The sequence below is a fragment of the Perognathus longimembris genome, chromosome 14 (genome assembly GCF_023159225.1).
Source record: "Perognathus longimembris pacificus isolate PPM17 chromosome 14, ASM2315922v1, whole genome shotgun sequence".
NCBI classification, from domain to species: domain Eukaryota; kingdom Metazoa; phylum Chordata; class Mammalia; order Rodentia; family Heteromyidae; genus Perognathus; species Perognathus longimembris.
In genome coordinates, this window is record NC_063174.1 from 9,667,182 (window position 1) to 9,692,296 (window position 25,115).

Consider the following 25,115-nt stretch of genomic DNA (forward strand, 5'->3'; position numbering starts at 1 on the left):
TCCAGTCTTCTGGTGGTTGATTGGAGGTAAGAGTCTCCTGCCTGGGCTTTCCCGCCTGAGCTGCCTTTGAACCATGATCCTCAGATAGCAGCCTCCTGAGTAGATAGAATTACAAGCATAAGACACCAGCACCTAGCAGCTGTTTTGTTTTTGTTTTTTAATTGGCAGCGTTTTTGTTCTTGGTGTTGTTCTTCTAGCAAATTAACAAAGAGAAATCTCCCTAATGAAAATCAGTTTTATCAGGGCCTGGGTGCTGTCCCTGAGTAATTTTTCTCATCACTAGTGCTCTACAACTAAAGCCACTGCTCCACTTTTGGCTTTTTTAGGTCATTAATTGGAGATTAAGAGTCTGAGCTCCTGGGAAGGCTCAGATCTCAAGATCACTGTTTGAAGCCAGCCCAGGGCAGGAAAGTCCTGAGACTCTCTCTTTTTAAAAATTTTATTGTAAAGGTGACGTACAAAAGGATTGCAGTTACATAAGTCAGGCAATGAGTACTTCTCTTTTTGAACGGTATTAGCCCCTCCCTCATTTTCTCCTACTTTTTCCCCTCCCAGTCCCCCTCCCCCCAAGTTGTAAAATTCATTTCCAACATAGTGTCTAGTGAGTATCACTGCTGAATTTGTTCACCCTTTGTCCCACCATTTCTTTGATTCCTCTTTTCCTTCCCAGATCAGATAAACTTATACAAGGCAAAGGATTCAGAAATCAAAAACAGTGACAAAAGAGATTAAACCAAAGGAAAAAGTAAAGAAACAAATAACTGCAAACAGTACAATAAAAAACCTGTTTCCATTTCTTGGAGTTCATTTTGATAAGCATAATTTTATATGATCATAAGCACATATCACCATATGACCATTGTGATCCTCTCCTAAGAATATCCTCCTTTGTTCTCACTATGCGAATGCTTAGAGTACTGTTTAATTAATCATGTCCAAGTGTAATTATTTGTCTTTTACTATCCATTGGATTAATTATTTGTAGTCTATAATTAGACATAGTCTAGTTATTACAAATGAAGGAAGCCATACCACCTGTATTTCTTTGGTTCTGGCTTACTTTGCTCAATGTAATTTTTTCCAAGTCTTTCCCATTTCCTTGGGAATGGGGCAAAGCCATTCTTTCTGATGGAAACACAGAATCCCATTGTCTATATATACCATTTTCTTGATCCATTCATTCACTGAGGGGCATCTGGGTTGATTCCACATCTTGGCTATGGTAAGTAATATTGCAATGCATATGGTTGTGCTTGGTGGCTTTAGTGCAGAGGCTTGTTGTGGCCATTTGGGTAAATGCCCAGGAGTGGAATTGCTGGGTCATAGGGAAGCTCTCTGTTTAATCTTTTGAGGAACCTCTATACTGCTTTCCAGAGTGGTTTACAAGTTTACATTCCCACCAACAGTGTAGTAGCATTCCCTTTTATACATATCCCACCAGCATCTGTACTGTTAGTTTTTTTTTTCTTTCTTTTTTTGCCAGTCCTGGGGCTTGGACTCAGGGCCTGAGCACTGTCCCTGGCTTCTTTTTGCTCAAGGCTAGCACTCTGCCACTTGAGCCCAGGGCCACTTTTGGCCATTTTCTTTATATGTGGTGCTGGGGAATCGAACCCAGGGCTTCATGTATATGAGGCAAGCGTTCTTGCCACTAGGCCATATTCCCAGCCCTAGTTTTCTTGAAAATGGTCATTCTAACTGGAATGAGATAAAATCTCAATGTTGTTTTGATTTGCATTTCTTCTAGGGCCAGAGATGTTGAATATTTATTTATGTGTCTATTGGCCATTCTTATTTCTTCCTCTTCTGAGAAGTCTCTTTTTAAGTCTTTAGCCCATTTATTAATGGAGTTGTGGTTTCTTTGAGGATTTGTTTTTGGAGGGTTTAATTTTTTGAGCTCTAAGTATATTTTTGATACGAAGCCCTTGTCTGATGCATAATTAGTAAAGATCTTCTCCTATTCTGTGGGCTTTCTATTTATTTTGCAAGCTATGTCCTTTGTCATGCAGTTTAAGCTCTTCAGTTTAATGCAGTCCCATTTGTCCAACCTTTCTTTGATTTGTTGTGTTTCTGGGTCTTAGGAAGTTTCAATCCACATCAAGGAGCCCTAGTGTTTTCCCTATCCTTTCCTGTAATATTTTCAGGGTATCTGGTCTTACATTGAGGTCTTTTATCCATTTGGAATTGATTCTGGTACATGCTGATATATAAGGATCAAAGTTTAATTTTCTGCATGTGGATAGCCAATTCTCCCAGCACCATTTGTTGAAGAGGTTGTCTTTCTTCTATCCTGTATTTTTGACTCCCTTATCAAAGATTAGGTGAGTGTAGGTTTTGTGGGTTCATTCCTGGGTCTTCTAGTCTATTCCATTGGTCCTCTTGTTCCATTCATCCATACTGAGGGACATCTTGTGCTAGTACCAAGTTGTTTTTATTACTATCACTTTGTATTAGAGTTTGGAGTTTGGTACTGATATTCCCCCAGCACTGTTCTTCCTGCTGGAGATTGTTTTTGCTATTTGGGGTCTTCTACTATTCCATAAGAATTTTTGGATTGCTTCTTCTATATCTTTGAAGATTGTTGTTGGAATTTTGACGGATAATGTATTAAATTTGTAGATAGCTTTGGGCAGTATTGCCATTTTCACTATGTTAATCCTCTCAATCCAGAAGTATGGGGGTTTTTTCCACTTCCTTAAATCTTCTTTAATTTCCTTTTTCAGGTTTTTAAAGTTTTCATCATAGAGGTCTTTCACATCTTTGGTTAAGTTAATTCCTCGTTTTTGGGGATTTTCTTGAGACTGATTTCAGCCTCACTCTTCTCATTGTTGGCATACAGAAAAGCTACTGTTTTTTCTTTTTCTTTTTTGCCAGTCCTGGGGCTTGAACTCAGGGCCTGAGCACTGTCTCTGGCTTCTTTATGCTCAAGGCTGGCACTTGAGCCACAGCACCACTTCTGGCCTTTTCTGTTTATGTGGTACTGAGGAATCAAATCCAGAGCTTCATGCATGCTAGGCAAGCACCCTACCACAAAGCCACATTCCCAGCCCAAGCTACTCATCTTTGTGGGTTAATTTTATACCCTCCTACTTTGTCAAAGTTTCAGATCAGCTCACGTAACTTGGAGAGTTCTTAAAAAACAGGGTAATGTCATCTGCAAAGAGGGATAGTTTACTTCTTTCCCTATTTGGATACCCTTTATGTTTGCCTCTGCCTGATTGCTCTTGCTAGGAAATTCCCATACTATATTGAAAAGGAGTGGAGAGAGCAGACATCCTTGTCTAATTATTACTGATTTTAGGGGAAATGGTTTTAACTTTTCACCATTAAGTATAGTGTTGGCTAGGGTTTGTCATACACAACCTTTATTATATTGAGAAAGATTCCATGGATTCTTAGCTTCTCCAGAGCTTTCATCATAAAGGGGGTGTTGAATCTTGTCAAATGCTTTTTCTGCATCTTTTAAGATGATCATGTGGTTCTTGTCCTGGCTCTTGATGCATTGAGTTACATTAATTGACTTGAATATGTTAAACCAGCTTTGCATCCTTGGAATGAATCCCATTTGATCGTAGTTATGATTTTTTTTTTTTTTTTTGGTTATTGAAGTCATCTGGCCAGAATTTTATCGACAAGTTTTACATTGACATTCATCAAAGAGATGGGTCTATAGTTCTCTTTCTTTTATTAGTTCCTGTCTGGTTTTGAGATGAGGGTTATTCTGGCTTCATAGAATGAGTTTGGTGATGATCTTTCACTTTCACTTTCATTGGAGAGTTTAGAGTATTAGAGGGAGTTCTCCTTTGAAGGCCTTTTAGAATTTGTCTGTGAATCCATCTGGTCCTGGGCTTTTCATAGATGGGAAGTCTTTCATTGCCATTTCTATTTCATTACTTGTTAGAGGTCTATTTAGTTGGTTTAAATCTTCCTGGTTTAGTTTGAGCATATTAATATTTGTTAGGAATCTTCCATTTCTTCCAGGTTCTCCAATTTTTAGCATAAAGGTTTGCAAAGTTTTCCCTGGTAGTGTTTTGGATCTTGCTTGTTTCTGTCATGATGTTCCCATTCTCCTCTCTAATTTTATTTATTTGGTGTGTTCTCTTCTTTGTTGGTCAGATTTGCTAAGGGTTTGTCAATTTTGTTATTTTTTTTTGAAGAATCAGCTCTGTTATGCTGATTCTTTCTATACTTGTTTTTGGTCTCTAGTTCATCTATTTCTGATTTAATTTTGATTCTTTGTTTCTGTCTACTGGTTTGGGGTGTGTCCCAGAGGAGCTGATATTTTATTTTTGTTTCCTGAGACTGTTTTTCTCCACTTAAACACCAAAAAGCCAGAAGTAGTGGCTTAAGTGGTAGAGCATTTGGCTTGAGCACAAAAGCTGAGGAACAGCGTCCAGGCCCTGACTTCATGCCTCAGCACTGCCATTTAAAATTTTTTTTTAAAAGAGTCTCATGGACTTTTCTACGTGGGCTGGCTTCAAGTGCAACCTCAGATCTCAGCCTTCTGTAGCTTGGAGTAGCTAGGATTACAGGCATGAGCCACCAGTGCCTAGATAATTTTGTCAATTTTTAGAGTATCTGTAGGGCATATGAAGTGAGTCGATGGACTGAATTTGTTCGAGAAATATTTGAGGGCCTGTATTTTGCAGACATTTTGCTAGTACCAGGGATGACCAGTGACCAAAATATACTAAAATTCCTCCCCTTGTGGAGTTTATATTTTATTGTATAAGTGCAAGCACTCACACTCACACATACACACACCCAGTATATACTATAGTGAGTTCTTAGTGGAAGATAGTCTCCTTACTAACTTTATTCCTGACCAGAAATGATTAAGATGGGTAAATTCTCTTCTGTCACATTTTCTTCCAGGTTGCCCAATTAGGGAAAGTAGATACTATGAATCAGAGCTCTTCTGTGACATAGAAAATACCCATGGCAATATCGACTGTGTTAGTAACTTCCTTTGTCTTGGGTATTATTTTTATTGTTATTACTTTAAATAGCAGTGAAACTGGTGGTTAATCCTTGGTTTGTAAAACTACATAGGATGATTTATGATGGATATTTCTCTCCAAAGGTAACTGAAGAACTTTTCATCTTTCCCAGCTGTTGTTTAATTTTTTATTAAGCTATGGTAGTCTACAGACCTCATCAGACATTGGATTTTTTGTTTTGGGGTACCAATCTTGAAGCTTAAACCCAGGGCCTGGGTGCTGTCCCTGAGCTTTTTTGCTCAAGGCTAGTGCTCTGCCACTTGAGCTACAGTTCCACTTTTGGCTTTTTGTTGGAGGTGGTTGGAGATAATTGGAAATAAGTCTCTAGTGGAAGCTAATTGGAGATAAGTCTCATGGACTTTTCCTGCCCAGCTGGCTTTGAACTACAATACTCAGATATCAATGTCTCCTAAATGCTAGAATTATAAGCATGAGCCACAGTGATCAGCCAGCCATTGTTTTTATATGATTGAAATGAAACACTAAGCATACTAAATTTATGTTGTTTTCAGGTACTAAATGCTATGCTAAAAGAAGTATGCACAGCATTACTTGAAGCAGATGTAAATATTAAACTAGTGAAGCAACTACGAGAAAACGTAAAGTAAGTTAATGGGGTACAAAACCAGCCCAACTATGTTTATTTATTGGGATGAGAAACCAATTAGTAAGGTTTGCTTAATTATGAAAGATTTCTGTTATATAGCACTGGAGCAGCTGGAACTCAAGTTAGAAAACTGCATGTGTGCTTTGTTTCCATATGATGATTCAAAGAATAAACTACGTGTAGCTTTCACTTTATTTGGATCATATACCATAGTAAAATGTAATATTATTTTAGTGTAAATGTATTTTATGCTGGTACCATGGCTTGAACTCAGGGACCCAAACTCTCTTGGCTTTCTTACTGATGGTTGGTACTCTACTACTTGAGCCATACCTTTTAATAACCTTTTAATAAGCTCATACTTTTAAATAGAATACTGGTGTGATTTTACCCCATTCAGATTTTATTGTTGGAGAATTGTATTCTCTTTTGCTTCCCTTTTGGTTTCTTGTCCATGTTTGAATGGAGGGAAGTGATATATCTGGCCTTTGTTACTGCATGCACTGAGAGGGATAGAGTCACTGATTTAACTGCTTGAATCCTACCCCTATCTTACTCAATATAGCCCTCTTTTTGTATTTTTAGCCTGAGAATAAGTGTGTCATCATTTAAACTTAACACTAGAGAAGTCCTGTTTTCTCTTGTAAAGATGTGAAAAATAAGTTGTAAGAAAAATAAAATGAGTACTTTACAGGCATGTAAGGACAAATTAATGCTTAATATTTTCAACTGAAAGTTTTGAAAAACTAAGCATTCTTGCACTAATAGTTTAAGGAACAATTCTTTGTTGTATAGTCTTATGAATCTGTAATTATATGCATGTTAACTGGAAGACCATAACAAGACTGATTAACCTTAACTGACTTTTCCTTTTCCCATGATGAATAGATCTGCTATTGATCTTGAAGAGATGGCATCTGGTCTTAATAAAAGAAAAATGATTCAGCATGCTGTATTTAAAGAACTTGTGAAGGTAAAAACATATTACCATTGTGCATTGTGCTATGATTCTATAGTACTCAGCAAACAAAACTACACTAGCACTATTAACCAAATACTATTTCAAAATCAAGTTTTTATATTTTATGGAATATTTATCTGTATTAAAGTAATAATTGAAGGATTAAAGTATATAAAGTGGCCTATTAGAGAGTTTACTGAGTACACACAGAAAGGTCAGTGCTGTTCTTGCACAAAATGCCAAGATTAAGTTGTAAAGAGTAAAGCTTCACTATAGATAGATTGATGGACGGGCCTCTCACCTTTTTATCTTTTGATACAAATATTGACTAGTGATAGTCCTTTTTTTTTGCACAGGAAAGTCACAGCTGACAAGTGTTGTTTCCTTTACTATTTACCATGTAAAACTTCCCTTTGATCATAAGCAATATTGAATTAGCAAAATATTTTTCAGGTAGTAAATATAGCCTATTGCTTTACACTTGAACTATTATTGCTGCTACTAACATGCAACTATGGTGCAAATCTTAGAGCTTTAAAAGTTACTATGGGGCTGGGGATATGGCCTAGTGGCAAGAGTGCTTGCCTTGAATACATGAAGCCCTGGGTTCAATTCCCCAGCACCGCATATACAGAAAATGGCCAGAAGTGGTGCTGTGGCTCAAGTGGCAGAGTACTATCCTTGAGCAAAAAGAAGCCAGGGACAGTGCTCAGGCCCTGAGTCCAAGGCCCAGGACTGGCAAAAAAAAAAAAAAAAAAAAAATACTATGGGCCAGGTGCTAGTGGCTCTTGCCTATAATCTTAGCTAATCAGAAGGCTAAGATCTGAAGATAGCAGCTCAAAGCCATCCTAGACAGGAAAGTCCATGGGACTCTTAACTTCAATAAACTACTCAAAAAAAGCCAGAAGTGGAGCTGTGTATGGCTCAAGTGTTAGTGCTAGCCTTCAGCAGAAGCTCAGGGCAAGCACCTAGACCCTGAGTTCAAGCCCGAGAACCAACACACAGTTACTATGAGTCTAGTGATAGGAATAGAAGAAAAAGGAAGGATATGTTAAAGTTTGTAGGGCAATAGATGTCTACTAGTGATTTACTCTGATTTTTTTCTACATTGTACAAATAAGTGCTGATAAGTGTTTTGGAAAAGTCCAGCCAACGCAGATGTATGTGCCATTTCAGTTTAGTCATTTAAGGGAGCAAAATCATTTTTTTTAAATTCAGCCCTAAAAGAAGTAAAGAATTCATCTAATACATACTTCTCAGTTTGCAGCTAAGGAAACTAGACAGTTAGTAACAGACCCATGTCTGATCTCCAGAATTCATTGTGTATAGAACTTCTCAAATTATTTTCATGTTGAGGTCAGCACAGGGTAAGTCGAAATTTATATTGTTGGGGTTGGTTGGTATCTGTAGTTAATTCTCAAGCATCAAGTGCTTCACTATGGAGCATAACACACTTAAAAATTGCCAAATGCCTCTCTTGTTAATTTGATATTTCTTCCCTAAAGCCTAACTTTTCCGTGTGTGTGTGTGTGTGTGTGTCTCCCAACTTTTCCGGGTGTGTGTGTGTGTGTGTGTGTGTGTGTGTGTGTGTGTGTGTGTGTCTCCCAATCCTGGGTCTTGAACTAGGAGCCTGGGCACTGTCCCTGACCTTTTTACTCAAGACTGGTGATCTTCTACTTGAATCATAATGCTTAACTTCCAACTTTTTGGTGGTTAGTTAGAGATAAGAGTCCCACAGACTTTCCTGCCCAGATTGATTTTGAACTGTAGTCCTCAGATCTCAGCCTCCTGAGTAGCTATTACAGGCATGAGTCACTGGTGCATAGCTGCTACTGACTCTTATAAAATTGATTATCTTTTTACCTTCCCTTTATAATAATTTTATTTATTATTGTTACTATGATGTAATTGTACAAAGGGCTTATCTATACCTTTATAATTATTATGTAAAGCAGAAAATGGTTGGTATTGGGGAATATAACATTGGTTTGGTTTTGTTTTTGTTGCCAATCCAGGGGCTTGAACTCAGGGCCTGAGCACTGTCCCTGGCTTCTTTTTGCTCAAGGCTAGCACTCTGCCACTTGAGCCACAGCGCCACTTCCAGCTTTTTCTGTATATTTGGTGCTGAGGAATCGAACCCAGAGCTTCATGTATACGAGGCAAGCACTTTACCACTAGGCCATATTCTCAGCCCTAGAATATAACATTTGACTTGGAAAGTCTTATATATAATTTGTGATTTTGCCCCACATAAACATTTGTTAAGTTGAGCCTAAGTATTGTCCAATGTGTAGCCACTAGCCACATCTGATTATTTAGCATGTCTAATGAGACTAGGCTAAATTGAGATATACTTTACCTATGAATTACACCAAAAACCTGTACTGGGCTGGAAACTCTTTTGGGGGAGCCCTGGCTGGCTTCAGACCTCCTGATCCAAATCTCCTGATCTCTGCTTCCCAAGTACCTAGGATTATAGACCTGGTTTTACTTCCTTTCTCCTCCCCCTTCTCTTTCTTCGTTGTGGCTTTGTTTTATTGCCAGTCCGAGGGCTTGAACTCTGGGCGCAGGCATGGTCCCTGAGCTCCTTTTGCTCAAGGCTAGCGCTTACCACTTGAGCCACAGCACCACTTTTATCTTTTTCTGTGATTAATTGGAGATGAGTCTCACAGACTTTCCTGCCGGGGCTGGCTTTGAACATCAGTCTTCAGATCTCAGCCTCCCTAGTAGCTAGGATTACAGGTATGAGCCACCGCTGCACTTTAGTTTTAATATTTAGTTTTAATATTGCTAGTGGAACATGCTACATTTCTATGTCTACATTGGTGATTTTAATTGTTCCTTTGGGTCAAAGTTCATCTTATGTTTTATTGAAATCCTAATTTGGTCTCTTGGGGCTGGGGATTTAGCTCAGCGGAAGAGCACCTGCCTGGCGAGTGCAAGGCCCCGAGTTCGGTCCTCAGCTCTGAAAAAACAAAAAACAAAATTGGTCTCTAAATTGGTTTCATAGTGAAGGTTTAGTTATGACTTTACAATGCAATATTTTATATTCTTAAATTTCTCTCTGTATGAGTGTGCTAGAGCTGCATTTCAGTTGCTTACTTGTAACTAGCTACTCGGAATGTTTGAGTGTTATCTGAACATCACGATGGTTTGAAGCCAGTCCAGACAAGAAAGTTCATGAGACTCTTGTTTCCACTTAATGCCCCCCCCCAAAAAAAGGCAGAAGTAGAGATGTGGTTCAATTGGTAGAGCACCAGCCTTGAGTGAAAAAATAGCTAAGGAACAGTGCTTAAGCCCTCAGTTCTAGCCCCAGTACAGACACACACACACACACACACACACACAATTATGGTGGTCTTTATAAAATGAGAATATTCTTAGTTGTTTTTATAATTTAAGCGTTCTCAGGGAGGGAATTGGAATGTTGGCATATGTAACTGTATATTTTTATTTTTTAATGTAGCTTGTAGATCCTGGAGTCAAAGCATGGACACCCACGAAAGGAAAACAGAATGTAATTATGTTTGTTGGATTGCAAGGAAGTGGTAAAACAACCACATGTTCAAAGGTAAAATATATTCTAAGTAAAAGTCAGGGTTAAAGGTATAGCTCCAGCCAAGCAAGCACCAGTGGCTCACACCTATAGTTCTAGCTACTCAGAAGACTGAGATCTGAGGATCGCAGTTCAAAGCCAGCCCAGGCAGGAAAGTCCATGAGACTCTTATCTACAATTAACCACCAGAAAACTGAAAGTGGAGTTGTGGCTCAAGGGTAGAGCACTAGCCTTGAGCTGAAGAGCTCAGGGATAGCACCCAAGCCCAGAGTTCAATCCCCACAACTGTCAAAAAAAAAAGTTATAGCTCAAGAAATAGAACTTTCTTGCTTAATATGCACCATGCTAGCTTCAATTCCTTGTACTGAAAAAGAAGTCATGAACATAATATATTTTTATAAATCAAGTTTTATGTTAAAGCTGTTATGTATTTATAGTATATAATAATACTTGATAATTTAATGCATTTATTATGCTTTAATATTTTTTATAAAGTAATGTAATTGCCTTATGATTGTCTTGTCAGACTGTTATACTTCTGTATCATAATGTTGGCTTTAAAAAAATTTAACAAAAGAGCCATTCTTGTTCTTTAAGAACATAAATATGAGCTAGGTACCTGTGGGTCATGCCTATAATCCTAGCTATTCTGAAGGCTGATGGTAGAAAGATTGGGTAGAAAAGTTCATGAGGCCCTCTCTCAAAACTAACCAGCAACCAGGTGCCAGTAGCTCATGCTTACAATCCCAGCTGCTCAGGAGGCTGAGATCTGAAGATCATAGCTCAAACCCAGTGAAGGCAGAAATGTCCATGAGACTCTTAACTCATCTAAACCAGGAAGAAAAAAAAAGAGCCAAGAGTGTAGTTGTGGATCAAGTAGTAGAGTACTAGCCTTCTCAGGGACAGGGCCCAGACCGAGACCCTCCTAGGACTTTAAAGCCACTGGAGGTGTGGCTCACATGGTAGATCATCATCCTAGGAAGTGTGAAAGCATGAAGCCCTGAGTTCAAACCCTGATACTGCAACAAAAAAATAAAATACAGAATGTAAGACATGATTTTGAGCGGAACGGACTTCTTTTTCAATGCCCCATTGTGCATTATATGGGTCTTAATTTGTCATTTCCTTAGGCTAAATTTTAATGCTTTGTGTCAACCCTATTTCCAGAATTGAATGCCTCAACATTGTCACCATATGTTTTTTTTCCCCCACAAATCTTAACTAGGTTTCAGTTTGTGTGTGAGAGGCCTTATTGCTTTTAGAGGGTCTTACTAATTTTTTAAACCTAATTAGTGGAAGTTGTCATTTTTCAATGGTAAGTCCTGCTTGCTCATCTTATATATATATATATATATATTTTTTTTTTTTTTTTTTTTTTTTTTTTTTTTTTTTTGGCCAGTCCTGGTCCTTGGACTCGGGGCCTGAGCACTGTCCCTGGCTTCTTTTTGCTCAAGGCTAGCACTCTGCCGCTTGAGCCACAGCGCCACTTCTGGCCGTTATCTGTATATGTGGTGCTGGGGAATCGGACTGAGGGCCTCATGTATACAAGGCAAGCTTTCTTGCCACTAGGCCATATCCCCAGCCCCTCATCTTATATTTTTTAAATTCAGTTATATGATAATTAGAATTTAAACTCTTTGGAAATTTTGCTTTATTCAAATATCTTTAATAATACTGCTTTTGAGTGAACTATAAGCAGTGTTACTTCTTAGGTAAAATCAGAATGAAGAGAAGAAATTACATGTATAATGATTTATTATATTATATAATATATATGTTTTTAATCTTTCTTTCCCAGTTAGCGTACTTTTACCAGAGGAAAGGTTGGAAGACCTGTTTGATATGTGCAGACACATTCAGAGCAGGTAATGGGTATGTTGCAGTTTAAAATTTGTTATGTGTAATTTTCATTTTCAAGTTTGAGGATTCATTAATTCTTTATCTCTTAGGTGCTTTTGACCAACTGAAACAGAATGCTACCAAAGCACGAATTCCATTCTATGGAAGGTTGGTTACTGCCTTTTCTTTTATATTCTAATGCTTATGCTTCATCATGTCTCTGCCCTCCTCAAATCTTTTTAATTTTAGGTAGTCTGGATAATATATATCTATGTATGTATGTAGGTATGTATATGTATATGGACACACACACACACACACACATACACATACACACATAAAATAGGGGACTTGAACTCAGGCCTGGGCACTTTTGTATGCAAGGCAACTCCCTCTATCACTTTGAGCCACGGTACCACTTCTGGTTTTCTGGTGGTTGGTTAATTGTAGATAAGAGTCTCTTCGACTTTCCTGCCCGGGCTGGCTTGGAACTGCAGTCCTCAGATCTCAGCCTCTTGAGTAGCTACTGTCCTGAACCACTGGAGCCTAGCTTGGTTACACTTTAATTTATTCTTTGTAGATATAGTCTTTTCTGGACCAAAATAGGGATGCAATTAACAGATTACTATTTATTGTATAACATGACCTTGCTGAGCCAGTTTGGTGTGGATAGGGGGGAAATTTTCATTTGTAATTTCTCCTCTACTGACCATACTTCTTGATATGCTTTATTACTTTCGTCTGCCTTTTTGTTCCTATTATCATCTTTTTTTGTTGTTATTGGTCGTGGGGCTTGAACTCTGGGTCTGGGTGCTGTCGCTGAACTCTTCAGCTCAAGGCTCGTGCTCTACCACTTTAACCACAACCCCACTTCTGGTTTTCAGGTGATAATTGTAGATAAGAGTCTCAAGGTCTTTCCTGCCCGGGCTTGCTTTCAACCGAGATCCTCAGATCTCAGCCTCCTGAGTAGCTAGGATTATAGACATGAACCACTATTACCCAGCTTCTATTATCATTTTTTGTTTGTTTGTTTTGTTGCCAGTCCTGGGGCTTGAACTCAGGACCTGAGCACTATCCCTGGCTTCTTTTTGCTCAAGCACTCTACCACTTGAGCCACGGCACCACTTTTCTATATATGTGATGCTGAGGAATCGAACCCAGGGCTTCATGTATACAAGGCGAGTACTTTACCACTAGGCAATATTCCCAGCCCTTTATCTTTTTTTTTTTTTAATTAAAAAAAATGTCTCACTAGGATTTGAATGGAGAGCTTCATGCTTCTTAAGCAGGTGCTCTACTGCTTAAGCCACAGCCCTAGCCTTTTTTGCTTTAGTCATTTTTCAGGTTAGGGTCTCACATTATTGCCTGAAGACAGCCTAAGACTGTGATGTTCTTAGCTATGGCCTCCCAAGGCCTCCTTGGACCACAAGTATACATCTCTATACTCAGTTTATTGATTGAAATGGAGTTCACTAAGCTTTTCCTCAGCTGGCTTGGAACCATGATTATTCTGATCTCTACTTTCTTAACAATTGTCATTATAGATGGGAGCCATTACTCCTGGACAGTTTTTTTAAGTTTTTAGACAGGGTGTTCTTATGTAACCCAGGCTAGCCTCAAACTTGTGATCTTCTTGCTTCTTTCTTCTCAGTGCTGGTATTAGAGGTGTATATCACTGTGGCTGACTTTTTGTTGTTTAAGACCTAACTGAAGCATTGCATTAAATGCACACTGGCATACATATGCCTGGTAAAATGGTCATTATCAAATAAGAAAATGTAGTAATTTTTTAGAAATTGTATTTGTTTATTAATGATTTATATTCTAAATTACAACAAGTGGATATTCTGAAATGTTGTTTAATTAGGTGGTCTGTACATATTAGAATGCTTAAAGAATTAAGTCTACATTGAATTTAAAAGGACTTATTTTAGAGGCTTGTTTAAGAGGGTTTCTACTTTGTGGCTGGACAAAAAGAAGCCAAAAACCCTAAGAATATTAAATCTTTTTTTTTTTTTTGGCCAGTCCTGGGTCTTGGACTCAGGGCCTGAGCACCATCCCTGGCTTCTTCCAGCTCAAGGCTAGCACTCTGTCACCTGAGCCACAGCGCCCCTTCTGGCCATTTTCCATATATATGTTGCTGGGGAATTGAACTGAGAGCTTCATGTGTAGGAGGCAAGCACTCTTGCCACTAGGTCATATTCCCAGCCCTTATTTAAGTAACATTTTATGTTAACATCTAACATTAAAGAATATAGGTAGGGCTGGTGCTGGTGGCTCATACCTATAATCCTAACAACTCAAGAGGCTGAGATCTGAGGATCCTGGTTCCAAACGCCAACTCTTATCTGACCTGGGCAGGTCAGATAAGAGTCCTTGTGACTCATATCCAATTAACCACAAAAAAGCCAGAATTGGAAGTGTGGTTTAAGTGGTAAAAGGACAGCCTTGAGTTTAAAAAGTCAAACAAGAGCACAAGGCTCTAAGCCTAGGTCAGTGACTCATGCCTGTAGCCTGTAATCCTAGCCACTCAGAAGGCTAAGATCTGAGGATTTTGATTGGAAGCTAGCCTGGGCACGAAAAGTCCAAAATACTTACCTTCAATTAACCACAAAAAGACAAGTGGAGCTGTGGCTCAAGTGATAAAGTGCTGTTTTTGAATCAAAGATCTCTGGAACCAGTACTGAGGCCCTGAGTTCAAGCCTCAGGACCAAAACAAACACACACACACACACACACACACACACACGCACACACACACGCACACACACACACACACACACACACACGGCTCTGAGTTCAAGCCTCAACACTAAATGAATGAATGAATGAATGTGATTATTTTTACTATTTCAGAGTAGAAATTTTTAAATCAATAGTATTTGGAAATTTTGGCTGTTGTCAAATCATTTGTACCTGTTAAATTTAGCTACACAGAAATGGATCCTGTTATCATTGCTTCTGAAGGAGTGGATAAATTCAAAAATGAAAATTTTGAAATTATTATTGTTGATACAAGTGGTCGCCACAAACAAGAAGATTCTTTGTTTGAAGAAATGCTTCAAGTTGCTAATGCTATAGTAAGTCACTTTCCATAAAACAACATTTTTAAAACTTGATTGAATTATAAAACCTGATTGAGTTTATGGTGACTTTAACATTACTTGCTTGTAAGACAAATTCAAGGTAACATTTCTTTTTGGACCTCTGTATCTGTGTGATAAGGACTTGATCTCATCATTTTTATTGTCTAGTGTAAAAAAAATTGAGAATTAATTTTTGAGGTTGGAGGCATACTAAGATAAAGTGCCAGCCAATGAGCAAAAAGCGTCCAATACACAGTTCATGTATCTATCTTAGACAAAAAAAAAAAATTTTAATATCTGTTGAATTTTTTTCTATGCTATTTAAATTTAGTTAGAAATATTACTTGAGGTGAATTTTGAAAGTTTTTCAGACTGAAGCATTTAAAAGTATTTAGTTTTCAGTATGATAATGTTAGTATTGTGATGAGAATAACATGGGGAATACGTGAGAAAAAAACAGTTTATAGATAATTTGTAGCATTTATTAGAACTTACATTGTGCCATTAGGATGTTGACAGTGATTCTTTGGCTAGTAGTTACTACTAATAAGTTCCTTTGTAGTTGTACCATTATTTTGACCAAGGTATACTGATCTAAGAAATATTGTCTTAGTCTATTTTATTTATTTTGGTTTCAGTATGTAGTCTTTCATATTTTTATTTTCTGATTTGCTTTTGCTATTTTTTAGTTTTTTTTCTTTCTTTCGGCCTCAGCTAATACAGTTCTTCCAAAGAGGCTTTCCACAACTCACCAGTCTAGAAATACCACCAATATTTTTATTTATTTGTCAGTCATGGGACTTGAACTCTGGACCTGGGCGCTATCCCTGAGCTCTTCAGCTCAAGGCTAGCGCTCTACCACTTGAGCCACAGCACCACTTCCAAGATTCCTCCCATATCTTATCTTCTATGTGCCAGGACAATGAAGATTGTCTTATTTACCTCTGTCTCAGGAACTAAATACTGCCTGAATTATAGTACTCCCTCAACAACTGTTGATTGATTGAATATTTATGTAGTAAGTATTTTATAGCATCTAATGATGAACAGTCAATAAAAACATGTGTCTTTTCTGTTTAAATTTTCTAGCAACCTGATAATATCGTTTATGTGATGGATGCTTCCATTGGACAGGCTTGTGAAGCCCAGGCTAAGGCATTTAAAGATAAAGTTGATGTTGCCTCAGTAATAGTGACTAAGCTTGATGGTCATGCAAAAGGAGGTGGTGCACTCAGTGCGTAAGTATTGTTGATGCCATTGTCCTATATCTTGGGGTTCTATGATGTGTGAATATTTATAAGGTTTTTGTTTATTTGTTTGATTTTGTGCTGGGACGGGAGCTTGAACTCAGGGCCTAGTCACTATCCTTGGTCTTTTTCTAAAGACTAGTACTCTGGGCTGGGAATATGGTCTAGTGGCAAGAGTGCTTGCCTTTTATACATGAAGCCCTTGGTTCAATTCCTCATGTACGACTTATATAGGAAATGGCCAGAAGTGGTGCTGTGGCTCAAGTGGCTAGCCTTGAGCAAAAAGAAGCTCTGGCCCTGAGTTCTGGCCTGAGTTCAAGGCCCAGGACTGGGGGAAAAAAAAAAAAAAAAGATTAGTACTCTACCACTTGAGCCACAGCTCCACTTCCAGTTTTGTTTTGGTTTGTTTTTGTTTTTGTTTTTTTTTTTGGTAGTTTAGTGGAGGTAAGAGTCTCATAGACTTCCCTGTCCAGGCATGATCCTCAGATCTCAGCCTCCTTAGTAGGTAGGATTACAGGCATGAGACAGTAGTGCCCAGTTTTTTATTCCTCTTTTTTTTTTTTTTTTTTGTGCGGGTCTTGGGGCTTGAACTCAGAGACTGTCCTTGAGTACTGTCCCTGGGTATGGTACTTTCTTCTGATCCGTAGTCAGATGTGTTATCCATTGAGCCACTGTCCCGTGCCGGGTACTTTCTTGTTAAAGATTGGTGCTCTACTCCTTGAATCCAGTCTACTCTGGCTTTGTAAGATTAATTGTAGATAAGAGTTTCACGGACTTTTCCTACTTGGGCGGGCTTTGAACTGCCATCCTCAGATCTTAGCCTCCTGAGTAGCTAGTGTTACAGGCATGAGACACTTGCACATGTCTCTCTTTCTCTTCTTTTAAACTATATTTCACTAATAGACCTAATAATATGGCATATAAAAGAAGTTTAAATAGAAATAGAATTTTGTAGCTTGTCTGATAAAATTCTGTTTTAATTAGTAAAAACAACCTTGAGTTTTATCACTTTGTTTAGCTTTGAAAATCTGCTGGATATTTTTCTTTTTTGATGTTGTTTTATTTTTTCTTTTTCTATGTAGAGTTGCTGCCACAAAAAGTCCAATTATTTTCATTGGTACAGGGGAACATATAGATGACTTTGAACCTTTTAAAACACAGCCTTTCATCAGCAAACTTCTTGGTATGTACTGAGATGGAGATAGAGAAAAATCTCTTGAGAAGTAGTATGACTCTATGAAATAGAGTAGGATTTTAATATTGTTCTCATAATGAATAGTTTAAGAAAATAATTTCCTTCTGTGACTATCTCCTTTACCTCTCAATTAGGAGTGAGTTATCTGTTTTCTAATGGTAAAATGAGAATATTATATGTAAAGTCATTGGGAAAGTTTTAAGGTGCAGTACAGAAATATGCAGTTAAAGTAATACCAATTATAACTGCAATAAAAAACCTTGATAATCTCAAGGTGATAATAGTTAGAGAGCAAGCATGGACTTTGGAGACAAAACTCTGAGCTCAAGAGCCTGCTTTGTCTCTTCTTTGCTGCAATTTAACCCCTTACTTCAGTTGTCTGAAAGTAGTAGAGCATTTGCTCAGCTTGTATAAACTTGTGAAATCTAGTAATACCTAACCTACCTATTTTGCAAGAGTGTTGTTTGTGAATATATTTTGTGTGATGTAAAGCTGAGCATATTACTAATTTTTCTTTTTTGGGTCTTACAGGTATGGGTGACATTGAAGGACTGATAGATAAAGTCAACGAGTTGAAGTTGGATGATAATGAAGCACTTATAGAGAAATTGAAACATGGTATATTAATGGCAAAAAAGCATTTGATTTCCTATATATTCCTTTGATTTCTTTTTTGCAATGCTGGAAATCACTGATGTATATCCCCAGCTCTTGTTTTTGTTGTAATAGGCTTTGTGTAGCCCATGCTGGTCTTGAATTCTCAGTTCTCCTCCTCCTGCTTTCAAAGTAGTGGCATCACAGGTGTGAACCACCATACATAGCTTTTGATTTTTAAAAAAACTGCTATTAATTCATTTGAGAAGATAATATTTATTTTATTAACATTAGATCTTCAAATATTTTCTGTTTTAGATGATATATATACAAATTATTTCACTTGTAGTGGATGTAAGCAGTTACAGATTTTACAATGTATATACAGAATTACAGTATATTTTCTTGTAATCAAATTACTTAAAGTTAAAATTGGGCATTTTACTGGGTTTCTTGAATAAAAAACTGGGTGAAGGGGCTGGGGATATGGCCTAGTGGCAAGAGTGCTTGCCTCAAATGCATGAGGCCCTGGGTTCAATTCCCCAGCACCACATATACAGAAAACGGCCAGAAGTGGCGCTGTGGCTCAAGTGACAGAGTGCTAGCCTTGAGCAAAAAGGAAGCCAGGGACAGTGCTCAGGCCCTGAGTTCACGGCCGAGGACTGGCCAAAAAAAAAAAAAAACTGGGTGAAATGTATGTTGGAATACCGTCTGCTAATATGGGTGTTTTCTTCTAAATTATGTGTTTCATAAAATTTATTAAAAGAATCTGGGCACTGAAACCTCACACCTGTAGTCCTAGCTACTCAGGAGGCCAAGATCTGAGGATTGAGGTTCGAAACCAGTCTGGGAAGGAAAGTCTATGAGACTCTTAGCTCCAATAAATTACCTTAAAAAAGCCAGAAGTGGAAATCTGGCTCAAATGGTAGAGCACTAGCCTTGAGCAAAAAGAAGCTAAGTAAGGGGCAGTGCTCAGGCCCTGAGTTAAAGGCCTGGGACCAGCACACACACAAATAAAAGTGTGTGTGTGTGTGTGTGTGTGTAAAAATTTCAAAGGATGATGAGATTAAATACATACATATACTCTTTCTTCACTTTCCATGGACAACCAAGCCTTTACTGAAATATATCTTAAACCTGTATTTATGTTCTGAAATATGACATAACTTAAATTTGTAACTTGGATTTATCTTTTAGCTACAAAAATTACCTCATATGGTTGTAAAGTTTATATTAGCTGATGTACATGAAATGCCAACTGCATTATAAGCTTTCTACGTGTTATTAATCTTTAAAATGATATTTCCCCCTAATTTGTGTTCTGTATACTGTTTTTCCTCTCTGCTCTTTCTTGGCCAACTAGTCATGGAGTCAAATCTTTCTAAGAATCTTTCTAGACCATCTTCTTTCTGTAGAGTTTCAGCCTCGTCTATTTGCATGTTTACTATCTGAGGTGCTCAATAGGCACCTCAGATTCTGCATATCTTTATCTTCCCATCCCAGTATTCTACACTACCATCATCATGAATGAATGTTAACATCATTTGTCTTGCAGCCAGAGTCAGAAACTTAGGTATTGTGACTGTTGGTTTGTTTTGTTTCTGTGATGCTGAGAATTAAACCTATGTTTTATGCATGCTAGGCAAATACCATTGAACTACATTGCCAGCCCTGTTACTGATTCTTATTCTTTCTTATTTTTCTCATCAAATATTCCTAGTGATTCTAACTATCCTTTTCTTTTCCCTTGCCCTGAAACTGCTAATTTTATCTCTTACCTAGCTATCTTATTGTATATCTTCTAAAATATAACCTCAATTTACTAAAAGATTCTTGGACTTCTTCCATTTGACTTGTAATAGTTTTATTTTATTTTTTTGTTATTGGTTTGTTTTTTGTTTGTTTGTTTGTTTTTTGGCCAGTCCTGGGCCTTGGACTCAGGGCCTGAGCACTGTCCCTGGCTTCTTTTTGCTCAAAGCTAGCACTCTGCCACTTGAGCCACAGAGCCACTTCTGGCCGTTTTTTCTGTATATGTGGTGCTGGGGAATTGAACCCAGGGCCTCATGTATACAAGGCAAGCACTCTTGCCACTAGGCCATATCCCCAGCCCAGTTTTATTTTGTTTTTGAAATAGGGTCTCCCTTTATACTTCAGGCCAGCTTTGAACTTAGGATCTCCCTTGTCTCTGTCTCTAAAGTGCTGAGACAAGTGTGTCCTACAATACCTCTTTCAGAAAGGTAAATCTCATTCCATTACTGTCTTTTTTTGTACCTGTTGTTGGCTGTGGGGCTTGAACTCAGAGCCCAGATGTGGTGTCCCTGAGCCTCTTTGTGCTCATGGCTAGTGCTCTACCATTTGAGTCACAGTGCCATTTCTGGCTTTTGAGTGGTTAAATGGAGATAAAAGTCTCACAAGGACTTTTATACCCGATGGCTTCGAACAGTGCATGAGCCATCACACTGGCTTCCATTATTGTCTTTCTTAAAATTCTCAGTGACTTCCTATTGTCCAGAGAAAGAGAGTGTGTGTGCAGGTCCTGGGGCTTGAACTCTGAACCTGGGCACTGTTCCTTAGTTTTCTTGCCCAAGGATAGCACTCTACTGCTTTCCGTAGTTAATTGACTTCCCTGCCTAGGCATGCTTCAAATCATTATCCTCAGATCTCAGCCTCCTGAGTAGCTAGGACTATATATGCATGAGCCACTGGTGCTTGTCTTGTTTGCATTTTTACGCTATTCTTAATATTCTCCTTTTTGAGGTCACCAAGCTACATCTAATTTCCAAATGTAGTAATCTTATATTCCATAGTTCTTAATATTTGACAGTGTTATCTCCTGTTTTCAAACTTTTCACTGATTTCTATGACAGTGGTTTTTCCATATTGTCATATATTCAGTGATCACTTCTTTATAAAGGCCAAGATGAGCCACAAGCCTGTGGTTTTGTTTGGGATGGGGTTTTCCTTTGTAGCTCAAGCTGACCTGGAACTCACTGTGTATCCTAGACTGAGTTGGAACTTGTGATTCTCCTGCCTTAGTCTCCTGTGTGTGGGGATTACAAGCATGTAGCACCATGACTGTCAGCATAATTGCTTGGACTCAGGGCCTGAGCACTGTCCCTGGCTTCTTTTTGCTCAAGGCTAGCACTCTGCCACTTGAGCCACAGCACCACTTCTGGCTTTTTCTAAATATGTGGTGCTGAGGAATCGAACCCTGGGCTTCATGTATGCAAGGCAACCACTAGGCCATATTCCCAGCCCCTTAGCATAATATTTTTAATAATCATCTAGAAAATCTGTATGTCTGATTTATTCTTTCTTAATCCTGAGTTCATAGTCTATCCATTTTCCTGATCAGGTACAGATAAGCCATTTAAGATACTTCAAACAACATTGTAAATACTTTTCTAGCATACGTTTTCACATCAGTGTATGGGAGTTGCACATGTTTCACATCCTCTTTAGCTTTGGTATCGTCAAGTCCTTTTTTTGTTGTTTTTGGCCAGTCCTGGGATTTGGGACTCAGGGCCTTGGCACTGTCCCCGGCTTTTTTTTACTTAAGGCTAGCACTGTAGCTCTTAAGCCACAGCACCACTTCTGGCTTTTTCTATGTATGTGGGCTTCATGTATGCGAGGCAATCACTCTCTCACTAGGCCATATTCCCAGCCCAGTCTTAAATTTTCTTTTCCTAGTAGATATAGTTTTTGTGCCTTGTTTTCAAATATATATTTGATATGTCTACTTCTCTATGTTACAATCTGTCCATGTACCTATTATTTTTCATAGCATTCATATTGGCATCTTGTGCATAGTGACTGCCCAATGAATATTTGTTGGTTGGATTTTTTAAAATAAGTGTTATTTAAGATGAATACATTTTTAAGGAAAAAGCTAGTTTTATTGAGTGGAAATATACAGTTTCTAATGTATCTGAATTATTTATATTGTATTTCAGGTCAGTTTACGTTGCGAGACATGTATGAACAATTTCAAAATATCATGAAAATGGGCCCCTTCAGTCAGATCTTGGTTAGTTTTTCCTCAAATTTTGCTAACATTTTATTATAGGTCTTTTTTGGAAAATGTTTTTCACTAATGCATATACTTATAACCATAATTTCACTGCGACATTTTCATAATGTATACATGATTTTTCATAATGTGCTTTTGTATTTTTGTTAAACTTTCTAAGAAGAGATACTTGCTTTAATAATTTGGGTAAAAGTAGATCTTCTAATACTTAGTGTAAACACTTAAGCCAATATTTAAATGTAGACATTCTGAACAATTGTTAATGAATTTATGTTTAAATATGTTTTAGGGCATGATACCTGGTTTTGGAACAGACTTTATGAGCAAAGGAAATGAGCAGGAGTCAATGGCAAGGCTAAAGAAATTGATGACTATAATGGATAGCATGAATGACCAAGGTAAGATGGTAGATTACTTGACACAGAGTAAAGCTTTGTGACTATAAGAAAGTTGACAGTTTCACAGTTTTCTTGATGACAAGGTGCGGGAAATTTAGATTATTTTTAGGTACATTTAGAATGACTCAAAAGCTCTGTTATGATTATTGATTTGACTTCACCACTGAGGAAAAAAATGTACAGTGCGACTCCACATGAAGTCTAGAAAATTAAAAAATCCTAGTTCTTCATGATTACTGATAGAAATTAAGGTGAGTATCTATAGTCAAATTTGAAAGGATAGCAGGTTTATTAAAAAGTTAAATGCTGGGCTAGGAATGTGGCTTAGCAGTAGAGTGCTTGCCTAGCATGCATGAAGCCCCTGGGTTCAATTCCTCAGCACCATATAAACAGAAAAAGCCAGAAGTGGTGCTGTGGCTCAAGACATAGAGTGCTAGCCTTGAGCAAAAAGAAGCCAGGGACAGTGCTCAGGCCCTGAGCCCAAACCCCAGGACTGGAAAAAAAACAAACAAAAAAACCCCCACTAAAATTAAATGCTTATTTAACTTAAAATGTTTTAGTATGCCAACATACATTGTGAATTTTTGAAAAGATAATTGAAGGTGGGGGCTGGGGATATGGCCTAGTGGCAAGAGAGCTTGCCTCGTTCGTATACATGAGGCCCTGGGTTCGATTCCCCAGCACCACATATTCAGAAAACGGCCAGAAGTGGCGCTGTGGCTCAAGTGGCAGAGTGCTAGCCTTGAGCAAAAAGAAGCCAGGGACAGTGCTCAGGCCCTGAGTCCAAGCCCCAGGACCGGCCCCAAAAAAAAGATAGTTGAAGGGCTGGGATGTAGCTCAGTGGCAAAGCATTTACCTAGCAAGTGCAACGTCCTGGGTTCAATCCCCAGTACCAAAAAATAAAAAAGACAAACGAAAAGATAGTTGAATCAATATTTACAAATTTCCTTTAATCTGAAACATTCAAGGTTACAGCCTTCTTAAGAAGTAGACTGCTCTGTCTTTGTCAGTTTACATGATCGCTACCTCTGTTATGATGAAAGATTTCTACTGTCTTTCATCTGGTCTTCAGCTCATTAGCATTTCTTTTCCTCCTTTCCTTCCTTTCTTCCTCCCTTCCTCTTTGTCTTTCTCCCTTTCCCTTTCTCTTTCTTTCTTTTTTTTTATAGTTTTTTTTTCCAGAGCTGAGCCGCTGAGCTAAATCCCCAGCTCTTTCTTTCTTTCTTTCTTTTATCTTTCTCTTTCTTTCTTTCACCTCAAACCTCAAGCTTTCCCTTCATTTGTTTTTTTTTTTTGTTTTTTTTTTTGGCCAGTCCTGGGGCTTGGACTCAGGGCCTGAGCACTGTCCCTGGCTTCTTCTTGCTCAAGGCTAGCACTCTGCCACTTGAGCTAGCACTCTGCCACTTGAGCCACAGCGCCACTTCTGGCCATTTTCTGTATATGTGGTGCTGGGGAATCGAACCCAGGGCCTCATGTATACGAGGCAAGTACTCTTGCCACTAGGCCATATCCCCAGCCCCTTAATTTGTTTTCTTTGTTGGCACTCTACATATTTTGCTGGTTAGTTGGAGATGAAGTCTTGACCTTTCTCTCCTCTTTGGCTTTGAAACTCAGTCCTCTAGATCTCAGCTTCCTGAGTAGCTAGTATTACAAGTGTGAGGGCTGGGACTATAACCTAGTGGTAGAGTGCTTGCCTTGCATACATGAAGCCCTGGGTTCAATTCCTCAGCACCACATATATAGAAAAAAGTCAGACGTGGCACTGTGGGCTCAAGTGGTAGAGTGCTAGCCTTGAGCAAAAAGAAGCCAGAGACAGTGCTCAGACACTGAGTTCAAGCCCCAGGACTGGCCAAAACAAAACAAGTGTGAGCCAAAAGTGCTACCCAGCTCCATTAGTATTTCTAATCCCATTACCCTAATGTTTTTTCCTTATTAATTTTAGCTTTCTAGTTCCACACAGCAAGTATACCAAAATTTATTCCAAAACATTATGTTTTTATTTTTATGCTGATCCTAGGGCTTAACCTCAGGGCCAGGACACTTTCCCATAGCTTTTCACTCAAGACTGGTGCCTACTACTTGAACCACAGCTTCACTTTTTTTTCTAGACCTTTAAAGCACTGGATGCACAACATTGTTAATCACTTTTTTTTTCTTGGTTTCCATTTTATCTCCTGTCTTCATTGTCTTTAAAAGTTTTAAATTTTTGCTTCAGTATAAATTCTATTTTGCTTTTTGTATGTGCTGTTCCTGGGACTTGAACTCAGGGCCTGGTGCTGTCTCTGAGCTTTTTTGCTCAAAGCTAGTGCTCTACCACTTGAGCCACAGTTCCACTTCTGGCTTTTTGTGGTTTAATTGGAGAAAACAATCTTAGGAAATTTTCTTCCTGGCCTGGCTTTGAACTGTGATTCCAGGTCTTAGTCTCCTGAGTATCTAGGATTACAGGCATGAGCCACTGACATCTGGTTATAAATTGTGTTTTGTTTTATTTTATTTTATTTTATTTTTTGTCAGTCCTGGGCCTTGGACTCAGGGCCTGAGCACTGTCCCTGGCTTCTTTTTGCTCAAGGCTAGCACCCTGCCACTTGAGCCACAGCGCCACTTC

The 25,115-nt window shown here is 38.4% G+C and overlaps 1 protein-coding gene across 3 annotated transcripts in view; it reads left to right on the top strand.

Moving 5' to 3' along the window:
* Positions 1 to 25,115, top strand: part of LOC125363341 (signal recognition particle 54 kDa protein) — a 71,372-nt gene that overhangs the window by 12,868 nt on the left and 33,389 nt on the right. For all 3 annotated transcript variants that reach the window (XM_048362504.1, XM_048362500.1, XM_048362499.1), the window contains 11 exons: positions 5,510 to 5,601; positions 6,493 to 6,577; positions 10,032 to 10,136; positions 11,920 to 11,986; positions 12,071 to 12,128; positions 14,890 to 15,040; positions 16,136 to 16,284; positions 17,376 to 17,476; positions 18,020 to 18,106; positions 22,036 to 22,109; positions 22,402 to 22,510. In XM_048362504.1, coding sequence (XP_048218461.1) covers positions 5,510 to 5,601; positions 6,493 to 6,577; positions 10,032 to 10,136; positions 11,920 to 11,986; positions 12,071 to 12,128; positions 14,890 to 15,040; positions 16,136 to 16,284; positions 17,376 to 17,476; positions 18,020 to 18,106; positions 22,036 to 22,109; positions 22,402 to 22,510 — 1,078 coding nt within the window. The remainder of the gene's footprint in view (positions 1 to 5,509; positions 5,602 to 6,492; positions 6,578 to 10,031; positions 10,137 to 11,919; positions 11,987 to 12,070; positions 12,129 to 14,889; positions 15,041 to 16,135; positions 16,285 to 17,375; positions 17,477 to 18,019; positions 18,107 to 22,035; positions 22,110 to 22,401; positions 22,511 to 25,115) is intronic.